Source organism: Platichthys flesus, chromosome 16, assembly GCF_949316205.1.
Source record: "Platichthys flesus chromosome 16, fPlaFle2.1, whole genome shotgun sequence".
Classification (NCBI taxonomy): Eukaryota; Metazoa; Chordata; class Actinopteri; order Pleuronectiformes; family Pleuronectidae; genus Platichthys; species Platichthys flesus.
The window spans coordinates 15,609,810-15,628,291 of record NC_084960.1 but is presented as its reverse complement, the minus strand read 5'-3'; the positions used below and the strand labels follow the sequence as shown (position 1 = coordinate 15,628,291).

General features: G+C 41.5%; 3 protein-coding genes across 3 annotated transcripts; 2 read left to right on the top strand and 1 right to left on the bottom strand.

The window, feature by feature from the left end:
• Positions 1 to 184: 184 nt before the first annotated feature.
• On the bottom strand, positions 185 to 4,174 carry cd2bp2 (CD2 (cytoplasmic tail) binding protein 2). Its single transcript, XM_062408738.1, has 7 exons — positions 4,040 to 4,174; positions 3,651 to 3,729; positions 2,489 to 2,618; positions 2,245 to 2,402; positions 1,576 to 2,164; positions 1,406 to 1,491; positions 185 to 466 (listed from the first exon to the last, which is right to left on the bottom strand). The coding sequence occupies exons 2-7, from the start codon at positions 3,723 to 3,725 to the stop codon at positions 356 to 358; spliced, it is 1,149 nt and encodes a 382-aa protein (XP_062264722.1). The 5' UTR covers positions 3,726 to 3,729; positions 4,040 to 4,174; the 3' UTR covers positions 185 to 355.
• A 1,853-nt stretch (positions 4,175 to 6,027) lies between these two features.
• On the top strand, positions 6,028 to 10,299 carry pheta2 (PH domain containing endocytic trafficking adaptor 2). Its single transcript, XM_062407212.1, has 4 exons — positions 6,028 to 6,333; positions 6,967 to 7,055; positions 7,158 to 7,461; positions 8,183 to 10,299. The coding sequence occupies exons 2-4, from the start codon at positions 6,975 to 6,977 to the stop codon at positions 8,686 to 8,688; spliced, it is 891 nt and encodes a 296-aa protein (XP_062263196.1). The 5' UTR covers positions 6,028 to 6,333; positions 6,967 to 6,974; the 3' UTR covers positions 8,689 to 10,299.
• Positions 10,300 to 13,512: 3,213 nt separating this feature from the next.
• mylpfa (myosin light chain, phosphorylatable, fast skeletal muscle a) lies at positions 13,513 to 17,632 on the top strand. The gene is made up of 7 exons (XM_062407202.1): positions 13,513 to 13,665; positions 14,320 to 14,418; positions 15,745 to 15,820; positions 15,924 to 16,028; positions 16,425 to 16,503; positions 16,613 to 16,661; positions 16,752 to 17,632. The coding sequence occupies exons 1-7, from the start codon at positions 13,663 to 13,665 to the stop codon at positions 16,851 to 16,853; spliced, it is 513 nt and encodes a 170-aa protein (XP_062263186.1). The 5' UTR covers positions 13,513 to 13,662; the 3' UTR covers positions 16,854 to 17,632.
• The last annotated feature ends 850 nt before the right edge of the window (positions 17,633 to 18,482 follow it).

The window sequence follows — 18,482 nt, the reverse complement described above, 5'->3', positions numbered from 1 at the left end:
TCATTATTAAGGTATCACAAATAAAAAGTAGCTGAATTGTGAGGTTTATATACAGTAGAAGCATATTTTCCTTGTACCAGGGTACGTATCATAAATACAAAATAATTATATCAGAATCGTTCAAATATAAACGTATAAACTCTTAGAATTTAAAAGAAAGAAATTGAATGGCAGATAGCAACACTTCAGACAGGAATCATTTATTTAAAAACGACATAAAGTGGCTCCAGTTAAAATGACACATCTGACACCAAAGCCCTGGATGAAAGATCAGCGAAGGAGAATCCGGCAAAACATAACAAAACATTCAAAACAAAACAAATGGGCACGGTTGTGCTTGATGTTGAGTCGTGAATCATGTATAGAGCTCAAAGTCCAGTCTCTTGGAGTTGTACCACTGAGATCCCTCCTGGTCGATCTTCCTACAGTAAACGCCGCTGCTGAAATAGCTTTCATCCACCCAATCCTACAAAACAGACAATAAGAAGATTAAAACCCTCCTAGTCAGATTGAGGTTAAAGGTAGAGCCAGACTGCAACCCAATAATCCAGTAATCTCACATAATGGGATTCACTCATATGTTTGAAAGTACATTATTTTGCAGGAGAAAAAAAACTAAATATATGTAAATACCTACGTTAATTGGATCTCAAAAGGTTTTTGCTGGTTCTTAAGAATACTTTACCACAGATCTATAGCCCTTAATTAAATCAAATATTTAAACCTTTTAAAATGTCACATTTTTCCTGTTTTTTTATCTGAACTCTTTACAGAATTACAATCCACTGTTTTCTAACCTCCTTTTTTTCTTTTGTAGTATACGTTTGAGATAATAGGCCAAGCCTAGAAAAATACTGCAAATGTTTTTCCAACAAACATATTTCGTTTTGAGGAAACAATGTGCTCAAGTTCAACAAGTGCCCCAATCAAGTATATGCAAACAATTTAGGTACACATATTGAATTTGCATCTATTTTAACTTTGCTTTTGTTGAACAATATTGTCCCACAAGCAAACTCTTGGTTGGTATTCATAACCATCAGGCTAAGATTCTGACCAAGTCAACTGGACAGAGACCAATACATTTTTACTTGATTAGTCCAATACCTTTGGCATCTTATTCCCTGGACTGCTACTAGCAGCCATTTCCCTCAGACTAATGGAAATCATTGGACCACCAACAATGGTCCAATGGGTTGTCTAAATATATACTAGAAGCAAAATAATAAAAATATATATATTAGTACAAGTGTCTTTATCCTTATGACTTTTGGCCCAGAGAGTATCTTTGCTTTTTGATTGTGAAAGTAAAATATTATAAATCACTTTTTTCACAAAGGAAAGATAAGAGTTTTTTCTTTCTTCGTATCCAAACTTAAGAAAAAATTGTAGTGTAGGAAAATACCTGCATCTGCTGACTGGTGAAGGGGCCATAGACTTCTGAATCATCCGTATTCTCCCATTTGTACTCCCACATCACTTCACCAGTCACTGAAGGAGGACAAAATGCATTTTAAACAAAACAAGCGTATTCACAGCAGCGAAGAGAATCCTCCTCAAGTAACACTGGTTTACCTGTTCTATTTTCTTCCTCCTCTTTGTGCCCTGACTTGCTGTCATGTGACTCGTCAAATTTATCTGCAAACATGTCAAGGTCATCTTCTTCTTCACCATCGCCGCTGGATTTCTGCCCCACAGCTGGTTTCTTACCAACCATGCTTTTCATCAAATAGGCCAGTTTTTCATATGTTTGCTGATAGATTTCAAACATCCCAGATCCCACCAGTCTGTCGGCTAATGATGTGAGCTTATCAAGCTTTTCTGCATCCCTCTTAGTGTCCTCTGTGGGTTCACTCTCTTCTCTCAGCTTTCCCTTCTTCCGTCCTTTAAGGCCTCCTAACCGACGAAGCGCCGTGGCAACTGTCTCCCCGGGTTTCACCAATTCGAGCACAGCTTCTGTGAGCTGCTGCTGAGTGAAGGATGCCAGGGGGTCCTCAGCCTGCTCCATCTCCTCCTCCTCCTCATCTTCCACGTTTTCTTTGTCAGCTTGCTGGTCCTCTCTCTTTTTCTCCTCCTCTGCCTCATCCTCGTCACCAACCCTGCGTTTGCGTTTGGCTGAAAGACCTTTCTTCTTTTGCTTGAAAGGTTGTTCTTTTATTCTCACCTGGAGAAGGTAACAGATATTATTGCACATTGCTTTGGAAGTTTTCAAACATAATGATATTGTGCCCAACATGTCCTTACCCAGTCAATGTTGTCAAGCCAATTGTCTCTAATCTGTTCTTCCTTTTTGACGAAATAGTTTCCCTCTGAGTCAAAGTGTCCTTCCTGCATCTCTTCATCCAGGTTGAAAGGTGTGATAGAAACACCCTCGTCAAAGTCAATGGTTGCTCCCTCTTGCCCTGAAAACAAAGATAATTTAGGTAAATGACACCAACTCTCCACACGTCGCTTTATAGTTACAGCCGGAATAATTAACTGGACATACCATCCACATCATCGCTGGCCAGAATGTCATATTTGCTGCTGCTTTTGACTTCGCCTTCATCCTCTTCATCGCTATCAAGGGAATGTTTACCCTTGAATCTGGAGCCTGGTCCAGCGACGACCTCACAGCTCTTTTTCAGCAGGAAAAGAAAGAAAACAAATATGACATGTTACAATCTGATGATATTTTTTTTATCTTGACTGATTTGAAGAGGTCACGTGGATCAATGCGACCATCACAAACCAACAGAATGATAGCCTTCTAGATAGCTGTGCCAGGCTGGATTATAACACTTATCGAAAAACACTTGTGGATTAGATGTGGAGCTGGTATAGAGACAGGGATGGACATAACTTGTGAGCCAGTGGTTTGGCTCTGCACACTCAGACGTTTCTCAAAAGAACACTATCTTTAAACTGAGTTAGGCACCAGTCAGCACTACTGGAAGCAATAGAACAGTTTTATCAAAACCCTAAGGATATAGTGTGATTGATTTAGATTCTTTGGATTAAAAACACTTAAATTAATATGATAGAATATTGTGTTTTAAATTAGGGTAAACACATCTGTACATCAGCTGGTTTATTCTGGATACCCATGACACACCATTTCAAAAGGAATTAGTCAGAGTTAACGTCATGGATTGAGGCGGGTGGCAAAATCCTTGTGATTTCTACAAGGCATGCGAGTAGAGCACATTATTAACCATGAGTTAATGATGGATATGATGTGATGCATTTACCCTAATGACCTAATCTTTCTTTAAATCATGATTTTACATACACTGTTGTGTAACCAATCTTCAGAAGTATATTCTTGGGTTCACAGAGGAAGTTCACTTAGGATTTCTCATGATTAAGGTGCGTTCTGGACTTGTAGCTGTCAAAAGTACCGGGCTATGCAACGTTTATTGTCTGTGAACTTCCCTACAGCATTTAACAGCCATGTTCAATTGTTAGTTAACTAATCAGATATACAGATCAAACTCAATAACGTAGCTTAGTTTCCCTACAGACTAACAGAATTCGGTGAAACAATTTGCAGGATATAAGGATGTTAATAAGCCCAGTTCATTCTGCTTGGCATTTAAAACACATTCAAACACAACAACGTCACAATTGCGTCTCCTCTCTGATCAATAACCTGATCGGGAGGCAGTTACCTTTTTGTTTGGGAGATCTTCCTCCAGCTCTATCTCTCCGTCCCCGTCCTCAAACCGAACTTTCCTCTTCGGCATGATGCTACAGGAGACAAGACAACGACTTATTTACTCTTATAGCGTAGTGTAGCGTGAGCTGCAGCGTCAGTGCCTAGCTTAATCTGTAAAGTTCCCACACACGTTTATTCTGACGTCGTGAATATGAGCGGTAAACAGTGACTTTGGTATGTTGCTAAAATATTAGCATACAACAGCGCATGCAGAGCGAACGCCGCATTTATGACGGTGTAACACGTTTAAACATGTATTGTCAAACTCTTAGACCTAACATGGGTAAATATCAAACAAGCAACGTGAATGAAATGATATTAAGCAGTGAAATGTGCCAGAACCTGTTCAAAACAATTCAGGCCAGCCCTCGATTCAGTTTCTTCTTCGCTTGTGTTGTTCTTCTTCTTCGCTTCCGGTAAACGCCAGTAATGCTTGCCAAACAGCGACATGGAGTTTTACTGCCTCCATCTGGTGAGGAGTTAAATGGAAGTGCCTACAGGCTTCTACTGAAATGCTTAAATTGAGAATATAAAAAGACTGTAACCGATAATTTTTTTCAAATAGGTAAAATGCCAAGCATAAATTTCATATGAATAATTATAATAATAATACATGCTTTATATATACATAAAACCACCATACAATGTTAATACAAGTAAAAATAAAACATATATTTACAAAACTGAGATTAAAACATTACAGCAGAAAAGTGCAGAGGAAAAGTACACATTTGAAACTGTTTAAAAGAATGCAATTAAGGGTTTGCAACTATTCGTTATTTTGATTGTAAAGTAATTCTCTTTGTTAATCAGTAAAAAGTTGTAAGTCTCATTTGTGTGTGATGTGTCCTTGACTCCTTTTCTGTTTGGGTATAGTAAACTTGTTGTTTCATATCTTGAATTTGATACCTTAACAGATATTAAGGTGTCATATAAACATATATATTCTGGTCTTTGTAGTCCAGGGCATATCAGTTTTTTGTTTGTTTTGATAAACCTCATATTCAGAGTGCAGGAATTCAAAACCTTCTCCTCCCTGGATATATTAGTTTGGTTTTAGCATCTGATTCACACTTTGGGGATGCGCTGTATGAGAAGGGCCCCACAGTCATGTAAGCAAAGGCCTGATGAGTCTTAACACTGTGGACTCTTTTAGATGTCAAATTCCTTGAGGTCCACTAGGATGAGAAGGATAAAAAAGCTGCCTGAGAATAGAGTCAACAAGTTAGGGCACATTTTAAAGAGGCCATTTTCAAAATTTCTATTTTATTTAATTTATTATTGACACCAATATTTTTCTTGTTTAATTTTGATACCAAATATTCATCATATAAGCCTGATGAAGCTATGTACATTTCATCTCTGAGTTCAAACACCACTCTGAGTCATGCCACATGAAGAAGTGCTCAGGTGACACTGCAATTGTGGGACAGACAGGAAGGAGAGTACAGGATCCTGGAGGAGGTCGTACCATCTACAGTTGAACACCTCCAACACCAAAGGAATGGTTGTGGGCTTCCGAAGGGCCAGGCCACATCTGCAGCCAGTCCACATCGAGGGCGCTGATGTTGAATCGGTCAGTACCTACAAATACCTCGGACTGCAGCAAACACAGACACCCTCCAAAGATAGGGGCAGAGCCGGCTCTATTTCCTGAGGAGGCTGGGGTCCTTTAACATCTGCAGGAAAGTGCAGCTGAAATCAGTTGTTGGGAGGAACCTTTTTTAATGCTGCTGTGTGCTGGGAAGGCAGCATGAAGAAGAGAGATGCTACCAGGCTGGACAGACTGGTGAGTAGAGCCTGGCTCTGGGGTGGGACCCCTCCCATCACTGGCAGATATAAGAAGCCTAAACAACCTGCTGGACATTGTGGACTCACCATCCCCTGCACAGCACTGACTAGGCAGAGGAGCACATTCAGTGGCAGTGGGTGGTTACGTTTGTTACCTTATTCTGCTTCTCTCACCTCCATTTTTCAATCATCTAATACTTCAAATTGCTGTATTGTCAATATCTCCATTTGCACACGGTATTTCTGGTGGCTAGACCAGCATCTCACTGCAGATTAAGTGTGCTTATTCTTGTACATTTTATTATTCTTATGCTTTTGTGTTTGGCTGTTTTGTGTGCTACTGGATGTCTTAATTTGCCTCGGGATCAATAAAGTATCTACCTATCGATCTGAAGAAGGGACTCGTGCTCACAAAATCCAAGAATAAATATAAAACAGATCTGAAACCGAGAAAAGTCTCACAAATGCAGAAGCGAGAGACCTCAAACATGCAGCATCTCACTTCCAGGTTGCAGGTTGGGTTCAGCTGCGTGTGGCCTCTTCAGCTCAAGGTCGACTGCGGCACAGAGGAGAGAGCGCACAGTGTAATGTGTCAGGATTTTGTTACCAGGAAGTGGGTCGAGTTATTTATATTTCAACAGTCGCCCTCTCGTACCCAAGGGAGAAGTGTTAGTAACCTGAGACGATATATTCAAGCATCGTCTGGATCAGGTCGTATCGAAGGGAGAGAAAACAATCAAGTCCACGTTCAGGAACGATGAGGACGAGAAGAGAAAATCTGCAAATGAAAGTCATGTAAAGAATGTGAGGAAGAATAAGCATGTGAAGGATTCAACATACGTGAGGTAAGTCTTCTGTCTATCTATCTATCTCTCTATCTATCTATCTATCTATCTATCTATCTATCTATCTATCTAGCTATCTATCTATCTATCTAGCTTTCTATCTATCATCTATCTATCTATCTATCTATCTATCTATCTATCTATCTATCTATCTATCTATCTATCTATCTATCTGTCTCAGTGTCAACCTATCTCTAATTTATAATTAAAATTATTATAAATTCAACAGAGAAGATACATGTCAACGTGTTACTATATGAAATTAGACTGATGATTTATATCAAAGTGCTCGTTGCAACTTGTTTTATAACAGTCAGTATTTTTCATACATTGTGACATTGTGATTACTTTTCAAAATACAGCTGCAAAGTACTTTACATGGTCAAAAAAGGATAAAACTACATGTGTAGGTAAAAAAGATCCATAAGCTTCTCTTCAAATATATGTATCAAGAAGTTTTTACATCAAAGTAAACTTTGTGACTTTCCTAACACTGAAAACTCTTGTTCAATGTGAAAAAGTCCAAATCAAAAGAATATATCATGGAAGTTAATGAAAATAAGATGGTATTTAGTTATTTTACCGGCAAACTGTAAATATCCTGTAAATGTAAACCCAGTGTCTCATCTATAGGTGTTGAGATGAAGCTCCATGAGAAGATTTTGACCCATTATCTATCGTGCACGTCTCCTGTAGATAAAGAAGGATATCTCTACAAAAAGGTGTGAGAATAAAACACAGACAAATTGAAATGGCTGAATCCCTCCACACGGTGTAAAAAAAAGTGTAATAATCCTATTTTACTTTGACACACGTCTTTATAGAAAGAGCGCAATGCCAGCTACCAGCGGCGGTGGTTCGTCCTGAAAGCAAACCTGCTCTTCTACCAGGAGCGTCCGGCTGACCGGCACCTGCTGGGGGTCGTCGTGCTGGAGGGGTGCGCGGTGAGACGCTCCGAGAGTGATGGACAGTTTGCCTTTTCCCTGGTGTTTGAAGGGCCCGGACTGAAAACGTACAGATTTGCAGCAGTGGATCGTCAGAGTCATGAGAGCTGGGTGAAAGCCCTGCTGTCGGCCAGTCACTGTTACCTGTCCCTGCTGGTGAGAGACCTGAGCAGCCAGTATGAAGGTGAGATAGAAGAGGTTGAGGCCTTTTCTGTTTACTGAGCCAAAGACATATTTATACAGATGCAACTTTATGTCCATTCTCATGAACTTGTTTTCTCAAGACCAGCTTGAGGTAATTTCTTGAAATTTGGTTTAAATGTTCGGTTAGATTCAAAGATGAACGGATTCGAATTTTATGTTCAAATGTCAAGGTTGCTTTGACCTTATAAAACAGGTTGTTTTCTTGGGAACGCAAAGGCCCTGAAACACTTTGATAAAATAGCATTGATAGAGGAACTGATACGATTTCGTAGTCAAACGTATGTGAGTACGATACCTAAAGAAAGACAATAGGGAGTTTCACTACATCTGCACAAACATTCACATATAGACTCAAGGATGATATGATTAGAGTTGGGAGGTCACAATGGCTTCACATAACATGTTCTTGAACAGGATATCTCAAGTCCGCTTTCAGGAAATGTCTTAGGATTGTGACCAGTTGTCTCATGGACCCAACGATCAATTGATTCATTTCAGTGATCGGAGGTCAACATGTCAGAGTGACCTCAAATAGAAACAAATATGTCAAGTGACACTGCACTGGTTGGAAGAGGCATCATTATTGATTCTAGTTTGTTCCTGATACCATCTCATTGGCTGTATTTGCTCATTCTGTCTTAAACTGCTTTCTAAAATGGTTTAAAAACCTATTTATATCACTCCCTGTTTTCTATCTGCAGAGGCTAAACAGCAGCAATGCTCCGGTGAACCCCATCTCCGCTCCTCTGCTCTAAAACCGTCCAGTACCAGCTTCCTCTTCCCTGTGCAGGGGCCGACAGCAGCAGTGAGAGAGGGCCGAAGCTTCAGTGCCAGCAGTGTTTCACAAACACCTTCAATACCCAACCCAAAAGTGGCAGCTAAAAAGTCCCCGAAACCTTGGTCCAGGAGAAACGCTCTCGTCACGCCGCTCAATGGGCCGGCGCCTTGCCATGGTGAATGGCCTTTGGTGGGTCTTGATCCACTCGAGGACTTCAGCAAACTTCACGACTATTATGGCCAAGAGGTGAGGAAAGCAAGAGAGGAATGGCTGAGGAGTCGACAGGCCGCCGGAGAGGATGGAGATCTCATCGACCTGGAGTCAAAAAGTAGAAGTGACAGTGAAGAAACTCTGAGAGGAACTGAGATGTTTATCAAAGACGAACTGAAACCTCCAACTTCGAGTCCGAGTCTCCACAGACACCTGTAGATATGCTCAGTCTCACGTTTCCCTTCTAAGACAGATTCATTATAATTTGTGTGAGCAATGATGAAGCCCTAGAGTCCATGGGATTAACTAAGAAACAAACAGAAACATCTAAAGACACATTCTCCTCACAGCAGTTTGACTTATCACAGTTGGAAAAGTTACTCAAAACATTATTATTATTGTCTGTTCTCATAAAGTGTCAGCTTTTAACCAAGACCAGGATCTGAAAGTGAAACATTTACAACAACAGTTAAATACTCACAAATGATACACTTCATTTCATCCATGTATTATGGGACCGTTTAATAGTGTTGAATAATTTCATAGCATGAAACAATACAATTTGTATTTGAATCTCTCAACTAACTGAACAGGGTCTAAGATATTGATACACAATTTTTATCTCTAACAAAAAAAAGTATTCGTCTACTTCTGCTGTTTGAGTATTAACCTTGTTAAAGGCAGAGTGACGCCAAATACAAATACATAAATGTACTCTGGAAGTTTTTTTTCATCTCATATAAAGTGAAAATACAGTAAAAGCTGGGATGTTACTTTCCACCTCACTGAGCTTTGCTAGTGTGACATGATAGAGTCAGTGGAGGAATGCGACCAGCAGATGGCGCCGCAGATTCACTGAGCTGTCACTGTAGTGAGAGTTTAATCCCTTGTGATTGATTTAGAAATTATGGACATTCGTTTTCAGGTGTTTGTTTATAGGTATTTATAGGCAGTAATATTCAATAGACAGAAAGAGTTGTTTTGGAAAATTGTGTGCCTTTAAATTAAGTTATCCACTAATTTCCTGGGCTCATTACAGCACGTGTCATTTCTCTTAAATCCACTGTTAACAGGACAAAGCAACATTCTCAGTAACATGCACATAGTAGGGTGTTGTTTTGATGCATAGTTGTTTTTCACTAAGCTGTTTATTCGGCTGCCGTTCCTCTTTCAAGTTCAATCCCACCACATTGAAAAAACAGTCCGAGCTGATAAGTGACTTGAAGATTTACTGTGGGCCCATTGTTGGGACACCTTCCTGGAGGGACTCAAATAACAAAACATATAACGTTACAACAGGAACTCTGAGGTCCTCCGGCATAGGTCAAGCTGAGAGCTTCTCCACATTCCAGCCCTAGAGACAGACATACCGATCATGTAAAAAATGATAGATGGCTGCAAAGTAGCATGGCAGGAGGTTTTGCATTACAGCCAGGGCCCCCTTGCAATGTACACACATCTGTATGGGAACACTTCCCCTGCATAGCAGCCTGTTAAGACATCGTAAAAAGAGACCATTCTTATAAGTGTTTAACACGACTGGTACGTCTGGAACGTAGACAAGCTCTCAGCCTCACCTATGAGGACTTCATACTTGGGACGTGGGAAGGCACTAAATCTTACGTACATTAGGAAACCTTGAAGTACGAAGTGACTCCCGACTGTGTTCAATAAGAGTAAGTAGGAGATTCAAGTGAAACTGTTCCCCAATTCAAACTGTTCCCTTAAATTCAATCAGGCTGCATCTAATTCGATTTTATTGGCTATTTTATTCTATTTTTCATACTTTCACAGGTTCTCCTGTCTACCTCATTTAGATTATCTGCTTCTGTGACAAGTAAGTTAAGTTTATTTTATCTTATCATCTTAATAAATGTAATATTAAGTAGCAATTATTTCTCTTATTTATTTTTAATTCAAGGCTGATTTCCAAAGCACAATCATTAACATTCCTTTACAACAAGCATTTGATCTGTAATTAATCAATTAATAGGTCAACCTTTGTTTGTATAGCTCATATTCACAAATGAAAGGGCTTTACAATCTGTACAAGGCGGGACACTCTCAGACCTTAACCCTCGACCAGTGTAAAATACTTAAAATATAAATCTAAAAAGGAAATTAGAAGAAAAATGAGGCTGAATGTATCAAAAATATCATGTGGGCATATTTTTATGCTTAAACACAAAACAAAAAGTCATTATTATTAGTCATTATTAAACTTGATTATTATCAAGTTTTTGAAAATATAAAAAAGTGTAACAGAGAGTAAAATGGCCTCTGATCGCAAGGAATATGTCAAACCAGAAAAACTGCTGAATCTGTTTTATATTATCCTTGTATTCTAAATTAGTTATGTGTTGAACTAATTTCAAACCCAGCACACACACATATGCCTTAACATTCTTAAAATATCTTAAGTATTAAGGGATTGTCTATTTAAAAAAAGCTTAATGTGGTTTGTTAAAAGTCCCGTTCAGTTGTTTAAACTCCACAAAAGCTTTCACACATTCCTTCTGAGTTACACTGCCATATGAAAAGTTTTAAAGTGTGAAAGTAAGAGTGAAAATTACGTGTCAAACTTGTGCTGTGACACATGCCGCTCCTACAACAAGGTGGTGAACCAGAGGTCAAAGGTCAACAGGGAACTCAAGGGCCGGACCGACAGCTCTCGCCCGGCGCTGGATGTCCCGAGCAAGAAAAACAAATGACCGTCTGATCCGGATGATCGCAGGTGGAGTGGAAACCGGCAGGGAGCAGAGAGCCGTGACTCATCGCTGAGTGGAAACAAAAACAGCCACGAGTCGAGAGCAAAAATAAATTCAGCCAGCAGATGAGATTTACAAAGTTGTTAATGAAATGAGCACAGATTATCTCCGAGGTAAATTTGGACATAAAAACCTGACAAAACAAATGAAGGGAAGCATTTTGCTGCCGGGGCCTCGGCGCGTTGGCAGACTGTCAAGTTTATTTAGCTATTTCGGTCACCCTCAGCTGTCCCTTTTATGTTCTCCGGGGGAATGTCTGCTGCCATCACTCTGCCCAGTAATCCACATATATTCACGGGGGGGCGGGGGGGACATGAGGGCCAGACGTGCGGGAGGGGAGTCCAGGGCAGATAGGTGGGAAAGTGTTCAGGACCGAGGTTCGATCAGCAGACACACACCTTTGTAGAGGTGAGAGAGCAGGAGTGAAGACAGAGGTTAACGGTGCGCCCACTTGTCATGTCGTCGGCTGGTTAACGCAGACAACACACAACGCACACACCACAAACAAACTGAAAGAAGTCAACATTTGTATAAAGCAACACGGTACTAAATAGCCACGCACTAGTTGGATCAGGTTGCTTGCTTGAATAAAATGCACAGCTCCAACAAACATACACACATTTCTCCTTTTAAACTTCTCACAAACTGTTTAGTTATTTATAGTTAAAATCTTGAAATATTTCATGAGAACACGGCCCCTCAGATGTATCTTGTTAACCAAAGCCCAAGATGATTTACTCATATATAAAATGATTTCATTCATCAGCCTGATTTAATAGAGAACAGGTATTCTCACGTATAGATAGAGAGATAGATAGATAGATAGATAGATAGATAGATAGATAGATAGATAGATAGATAGATAGATAGATAGATAGATAGATAGATAGATAGATAGATAGATAGATAGATGAAGTAAAAACAACAACTAGATAAAAGTATTTTGTTGTTGAACTTTGCTTTTTCTTTTTTTCCAACCCTGTCAATCATCTCAGGACCCCTCAAATGTATTATTTATGTGTCACAAGACCCCGGCCCTGTGGTTGGAAAGCACTGGACTAAATTACTTCACAGTCCCACAGTTGAGTCAGCACCTGGGTTTCTTATTTAGTTTAGTTTATTTTGCTTCTCAGTTTAAAATAATGGCCAACAAAGTCGCAGACTGTAATGATGGCAAAACAAAACAAAACAAGGATGACGATGATAAAAGACGAGCAGAAGAAGAACTTTCTGTCTGTTAACAGATGCAATACAGGACTGTGTCTGTGTGATCTAAAGAGTATTATCGATGGTTTCTTGAGAGCTAACTTTAGAACTTTTTTAATCAGTCACAACTACAATTTCTTTTTTGTAATTAAATAACTTCCCAGATGATGCCCTTAATCTTTAATTCACCATGAGAGAGTTGGCCAAGAAGAGGTATAAATATATTTATCAGATATGTGTCCTTAATAGTCAACAGGAAAAACAGCACGTAATACAAACATGTGTGTATTTATACTGAGTTTATATGTGTATATATATGCACTCAAACACATATATACATGTATATATATAAATATATATATATTTAAAATAAAATCATTTGAGATAACTTTTCTTATTTTACCCACGTGCATTTTGCTTCGGTGTATTTGACCATTGTTGGCTTTCAAATGCAAATAAACAAACAATAAGGAACATGTCTTCCTCCGTGTTGTGTGAACAGATATTTTTAATTCATCCAATGAATGAACCAGACATTTAATGCTACCGCAGCGTACATATCTGTCCTCACTGGGGACCTTCTCTCATTCCAACTTCTGTGGGAAAATCCCAAATTTAAACTTTGCATCGTTGCTTTGTCACCACTCTAAATAAGATGGCCGAGCCGTGCACATAAAGGGTAAAAGCTGGATCAGTTGCTGAGGATATAGATTGCCTGTATCTCAGTCTGTGATATCACATCGGACATCACAAACCAAAAATAAAGCTGCTGTAGATCTGCTCAAGCAGATGGAGGTGGATGGACGGAGGGTGGAGAGACACTGTCCGGCGGTCCAACGAGCATCTATGTCCCGAATGTCCTTATTAGTCCACGTGGGACCGCGAACCTGCGGCATGGTCCCTCAGCTATCAGGTTTACTTAATTCCAAGACTCCTGGGTCTATTTCTGATCTCCTGTAAGGTGATACACCATCCCGCCATTCTGTCTCCTCCATTTTTGCCCATCAGTTCATCCTTGACATCCTCCCACTCGCTCTCTTTCTCTCTCTCCCACACACAGCCTCTCTCTCTTTTTTATCCCAATCCAAACTTGAGGCTGTGGCTAAAGTTAGATTGGCCTGGGCAGGGGTATATAAACCTCAGGGGATGTTTGTATGATGCGGCTTCACCCTGTCTTCTCTTTCTTGATCATCTAAACCTCCACTCAATCCGTCTAAAGATGGTGAGTACCACGGTTCCTTCATCTCTGCACGCCGCTGTTGGATTATATCTACGGGGGAATCCCACCAGCACTACGGATTAACTTTGCTTTCTGATGCAAAGCTAAAAGATAATCGTAACAAAAACTCGTGTCATCACTTTTTGGGGAGATTTTACATTTTTTGATAACAGCGGTCTTTGGGTGATGCAGTTGGTTTCTATAATGTGCTGTTTTACATGATGCACTCAAAAGTTTACCAACTTAAGGAGAAGGATGCATAGACCTCATAGTCATGTGTGCTAGCGAGATCGTAAAGGTCTTTACTAACGTGGGGACTGTATTTGAACTTGCGGTGGTTTTAAACCTGAGGGCCGGGAACTTTACTTGGGATCCCATTTTAAATCTGAGGGTTCTTGAGATGATTGATCGGACTATAATGTTCTGTTCCAAAAAACATGTTAATTTAAACTCCAATGTTTCCTCTAATCTTTGTTTTTAGTTTGAGCCTTCTAGACTTTATATATAAACATATATTGCAATAGATACATGAAAATTTCTATTTTCTGCTGGATATATGCAAGTGGAAACTGCTCAGGTTGGGGACCACTGCACCGTGCAACACTAACATGCATGATTGTAGTGGAAGATTTAATTTCCCATGTGTTTCTCCCCCAGCCACCAAAGAAGGCCAAGAGGAGGCAGGCAGCAGGAGACAGTGGTTCCTCCAATGTGTTCTCCATGTTTGAGCAGAGCCAGATTCAGGAGTACAAGGAGGTGAGGTTTGACACTCCATCTCTAAAGGAAGCTCCTGTTTTCCACCTGGGAGCGTGACTCGCGGCAGCCTCAGCTGGGATCGCACATCTGTGTCGCCTCTGCTTATCTGGTGAAAGATTCCCAGTTAAACTTGTTGCGATTGCAGTTTCATTTCTTCGAGAGTGTGACCAAAATTAGAGTTTGGGCGAGCAGCTCTCGGATCCATTTTCACAGCAGTTGGCGTTCTTTGCTCGTCCCCTCCCTCTGCTCCCTTCCCAATTTAATCAGGGCGAGAATGTCATTAGGGGGAGCTCTGAAGTTTCTGACGCCATCCGAAGCTCTCCAAATTTCGTTCACCTCCGACCTCCCTGCAGCCGCACAGCTGTCACTCAGACCTCTCCCTCAGTTTGCTGTTAAAGGCTGAGCGGCTTCGTACAGTAGAAAACTGGACGGCAGACATGTCATAATGCCAAAAAAAGGATATATATTCTTATTGCACATTTAATCTTTGAGCTTTTCTCAGACACCCTTGAGTATCTTCCATTTCCGAATCCCTGCAGAGCCAAATGCAGCAGGAGCAAGTGTAAAAGCGAGGTGTTAAGGGACATGTGCTGGAGTTGAGGGAGGTCAGGAGGATGGGAATTAATAAGGACGTGCTGCTAAGAGATTGGATTTTGATGGCGTCCGTGTTTTCAGCCTGTTGCCAAGGGATATGTGCTGCGACTGGAGGAAACATTCCTCCTGTGATAAGTGATACAGGCTTCCTGAGTGCCACCAAGGGAATGTAAGACACGATGATCAGGCTGATCCTAGCACGATGCAAAGGATGGAAAAATAGTAGCTAGATTTGGGGGTGGGGGGTGGTGTTGATGGGGAGGGGGGGGGGGTGTATCTGTCAAAGCAAAAGAAGCTTGTATGAGAGAGCGAGAGAGAGAGAGAGCGTGTGTGTGTGTGTGTGTGTGTGTAAGAGGGGGAGAGACAGAGGGTGGGGTGGGGGGGTTACGAGAAAGGTTGGTTCAAGTCCAAGACCGAGTTATCTTAAGTTTCATAGACGTTGCAGAGAGTGAGCAGATCAGACAGCTGTTCCCTGAATGATACTTTCCCAAATTAACATGTAAGAAAAGACTGAGGGGGGGGGGGGTCCCTTTTAGCACCCCCCCCTGCCCCCCCTTAATGCCACCATGGTCAGGTCTGACTCTCCACACTAAGTTTAGAGAGAATCTCCAGCTGCCACTCTAATACACCAAGTGATAATGGAGGGGTCCCTGAGAGTGTGAAGAAGTCTCAGCCTGTCAGTTGTCCCCTCCTCATCAACTCTGCTTCTCTTTTTTCTTCTTTGCTCTCCAGGCCTTCACAATCATTGACCAGAACAGAGATGGCATCATCAGCAAAGACGACCTGAGGGACGTGCTGGCCTCTCTGGGTGAGTTCATCTAATCTGCGCTGTTAAAGGGGTGCATGAAGAACGTACGTGGGTTTTCACGTGCTCCCTTCCTAATATGATCCATTGTGTCTGTGGCGTGCAGGTCAGTTGAACACGAAGAATGAGGAGCTGGAGGCCATGATCAAGGAGGCCAGCGGCCCAATCAACTTCACCGTCTTCCTCACCATGTTCGGAGAGAAGCTGAAGGGTGAGCGACACATTTGAACGGTCACTCTCCTGTTCTTGTGCATTTCCATTTCTTCAGACTTCTGCTCCATTACTTTTCTGAAGAGAGTACTTACCCCTCTTAACACTCAACACACATGTGGTCAGCTTATAACACATTATATGATGCGTGGTTAGAGAGTATCTACTCAGTACTATATCTAAAGTAGAGCCCCAGCTCTAACAAATACGTGTTTTTGTTGTAACAATATATGAATCACAATTTACAATTAATTCAATAATACAGTAATCATAGTAAGAAATTCTTTATATTCAACACTTTGTTGTTCATACCTGTACTTTACTAAGTGAGATTTCAAATGATGGACTCCCTCCATCTCAGTCAGTAGATTTAACCTCTTCCTTGTGTCCCCTTCAGGTGCTGACCCCGAGGACGTTATCCTTACCGCTTTCAAGGTCCTGGACCCCGAGGCTACTGGATCCATCAAGAAGGAATTGTGAGCATTATTTTTATTTACAAATGTTATTAAAATAATTTTACTATTCATGTTCTAATAGGAATTATTTGAATTCATGACCTAAACTCTGCCTCTCTGTCGTCTCCAGCCTCGAGGAGCTCCTGACCACTCAGTGTGACAGGTTCACCAAGGATGAGGTAAATCCACCTTCCTCTTAGAGTTTACAAAAGTGGTGCTTTTGTGTCCTTGTGTCATGCTGAATTTACAACCCTACTTTCCCCCTTCAGATTAAGAACATGTGGGCCGCCTTCCCCCCCGATGTTGCCGGCAACGTAGACTACAAGAACATCTGCTACGTCATCACACACGGAGAAGAGAAGGAGGAGTAAAGAGAAAGCTAGAAGACAAGAAAGAAAACAATCCCTTTGCTATTCTGCCTTCTCTTCCCTTTCCTTTCTTCCTCCTCCTGCCTGCTCACCCTCTGTGTTAACCCATGTGCTCAGCCACTCATGTTCAAACCAAAGACTTGTCATAAGGACACATGAGAGGCTTGATGCCCATGGGCTGTCTATGTGTGCTTATGGGGAATAGGGATGATTTTCAATAAAATGATCCTAAAACAAAAAAATTCCATCCACAAGCCTCTCTTATACACCTTTCCTTTCCTGGCCAACAATCTTCTGCCGTCTCACCTCTACACCTTGGTCTGCACCGTCACTTCAGCCTCTGAGGTGCTAGTGTGAATGAAACGTGTCCCTCTGCCTCCCTCAGACTCTGAGAGGGGAACGGGTTTTATAGCTGAGAGGTGCTACACAAAGTCGAGGGCTTCATTCCAAATTTTGAAGAGGTCCTCCTGGGTAGAAGAGGTGGGGGGAGGGAGAGCGTTGGCAGGTCAGAGAGGGAAAAAAGTTGCCTCCTTAAAGTGACGACAACTTTTCTTTTTCTTGAGAAAGTGTTTAAAAATTACAGAGGGAGGGGAGAGAAAGGGACGAAAGAAAACATTCAAGTCTTCGATTTCTTTCTCCCCCGCTCCTTCCTGCAACTATGAAATCACCTTCATTTTGCCATAAGCTGTCTCCACTACAGTGCCTGGAATCTTCCACACCTTTCCTCTGTAACAAATAAAAGGGAAAAAAACTGTGAATAAAATCTCTTTCTTTTTGTACAATAGTGTCTCTGTTCAGTGGCTCTGTGGGACAAGGTTAGAGGGAGAACTTGAGTGATACATGACAAAACCCCCTCAGGAGCTAACATCTTGTGACATCTAGTGGAGATCATTTACAGACATGGGCCTGTAAGGAGCACCCATTGGTGACGAGGGGCAGGAGCAGGGTAGGAAAGGCAGACGGTTGCCAGGGCCCATGAGCTAAGAGGGGGCCCTTCCCGAGAGCAGCTGATGATGGCGTTAGTCCACTGCAACAACAATTCTTTGACCCACGCCATAAGTTAGCTACAGGAGACTGCAACGACTGGGACATAGTGACATCTAGTGGAGATCCTTTAAATTGCAGGTGACAGGGCGTTGCAACAGATTTGGCAAAACATGTATTTACCAGGGGCCCTGAGTTGAGAGACAGATCGTCCCGAGAGCAGCTGATGATGACGTTAGTCCAGTAACAGCTTTGTGACAACCCCTACAGCTGGTAGCCGGAGACTGCAACGATAGTGACATCTAGTGGCGACGCCTTATACCTGCAGGAGCCTGTCAAGTGCACCCATAGGTGACGAGGGGCGTTGCAACAGTGTTGGCGAGGCCCCTCATTGCCAGGGGCCCCTGAGCTGATGGAGATCCCCTGAAAACAGCGGATTACACAATCTAATTTGTGAAAGCCCTCAAATTGGCAAGAGGAGGGTGAAAGGACATGAACCCCCACGGCACTAACTTTCTGCTTGGTTGAAGAGTAGAACATCTATATGTGTGTGTTTATGACACATTAATGGTAAAGTCAAGACCAAAGCAGCTGTTACAGCAGTAGCAATAGCTATGTTGTATCTGTGGCCCAAAAATCCATGTTTCT

Coding starts and splice junctions, on each gene's coding strand:
- cd2bp2 (XM_062408738.1), bottom strand. CDS start 3,725: ATGCCGAAGAGGAAAGTTCGGTTTGAGGACGGGGACGGAGAGATAGAG. Junction 2,165..2,244: donor GGCTTGACAACATTGACTGG/GTAAGGACATGT, acceptor TACCTTCTCCAG/GTGAGAATAAAAGAACAACC. Junction 467..1,405: donor TCACCAGTCAGCAGATGCAG/GTATTTTCCTAC, acceptor TCTGTTTTGTAG/GATTGGGTGGATGAAAGCTA.
- pheta2 (XM_062407212.1), top strand. CDS start 6,975: ATGAAGCTCCATGAGAAGATTTTGACCCATTATCTATCGTGCACGTCT. Junction 7,056..7,157: donor AAGGATATCTCTACAAAAAG/GTGTGAGAATAA, acceptor ACGTCTTTATAG/AAAGAGCGCAATGCCAGCTA. Junction 7,462..8,182: donor CCTGAGCAGCCAGTATGAAG/GTGAGATAGAAG, acceptor TTCTATCTGCAG/AGGCTAAACAGCAGCAATGC.
- mylpfa (XM_062407202.1), top strand. Junction 14,419..15,744: donor AGATTCAGGAGTACAAGGAG/GTGAGGTTTGAC, acceptor TTTGCTCTCCAG/GCCTTCACAATCATTGACCA. Junction 16,662..16,751: donor ACAGGTTCACCAAGGATGAG/GTAAATCCACCT, acceptor TTCCCCCTTCAG/ATTAAGAACATGTGGGCCGC.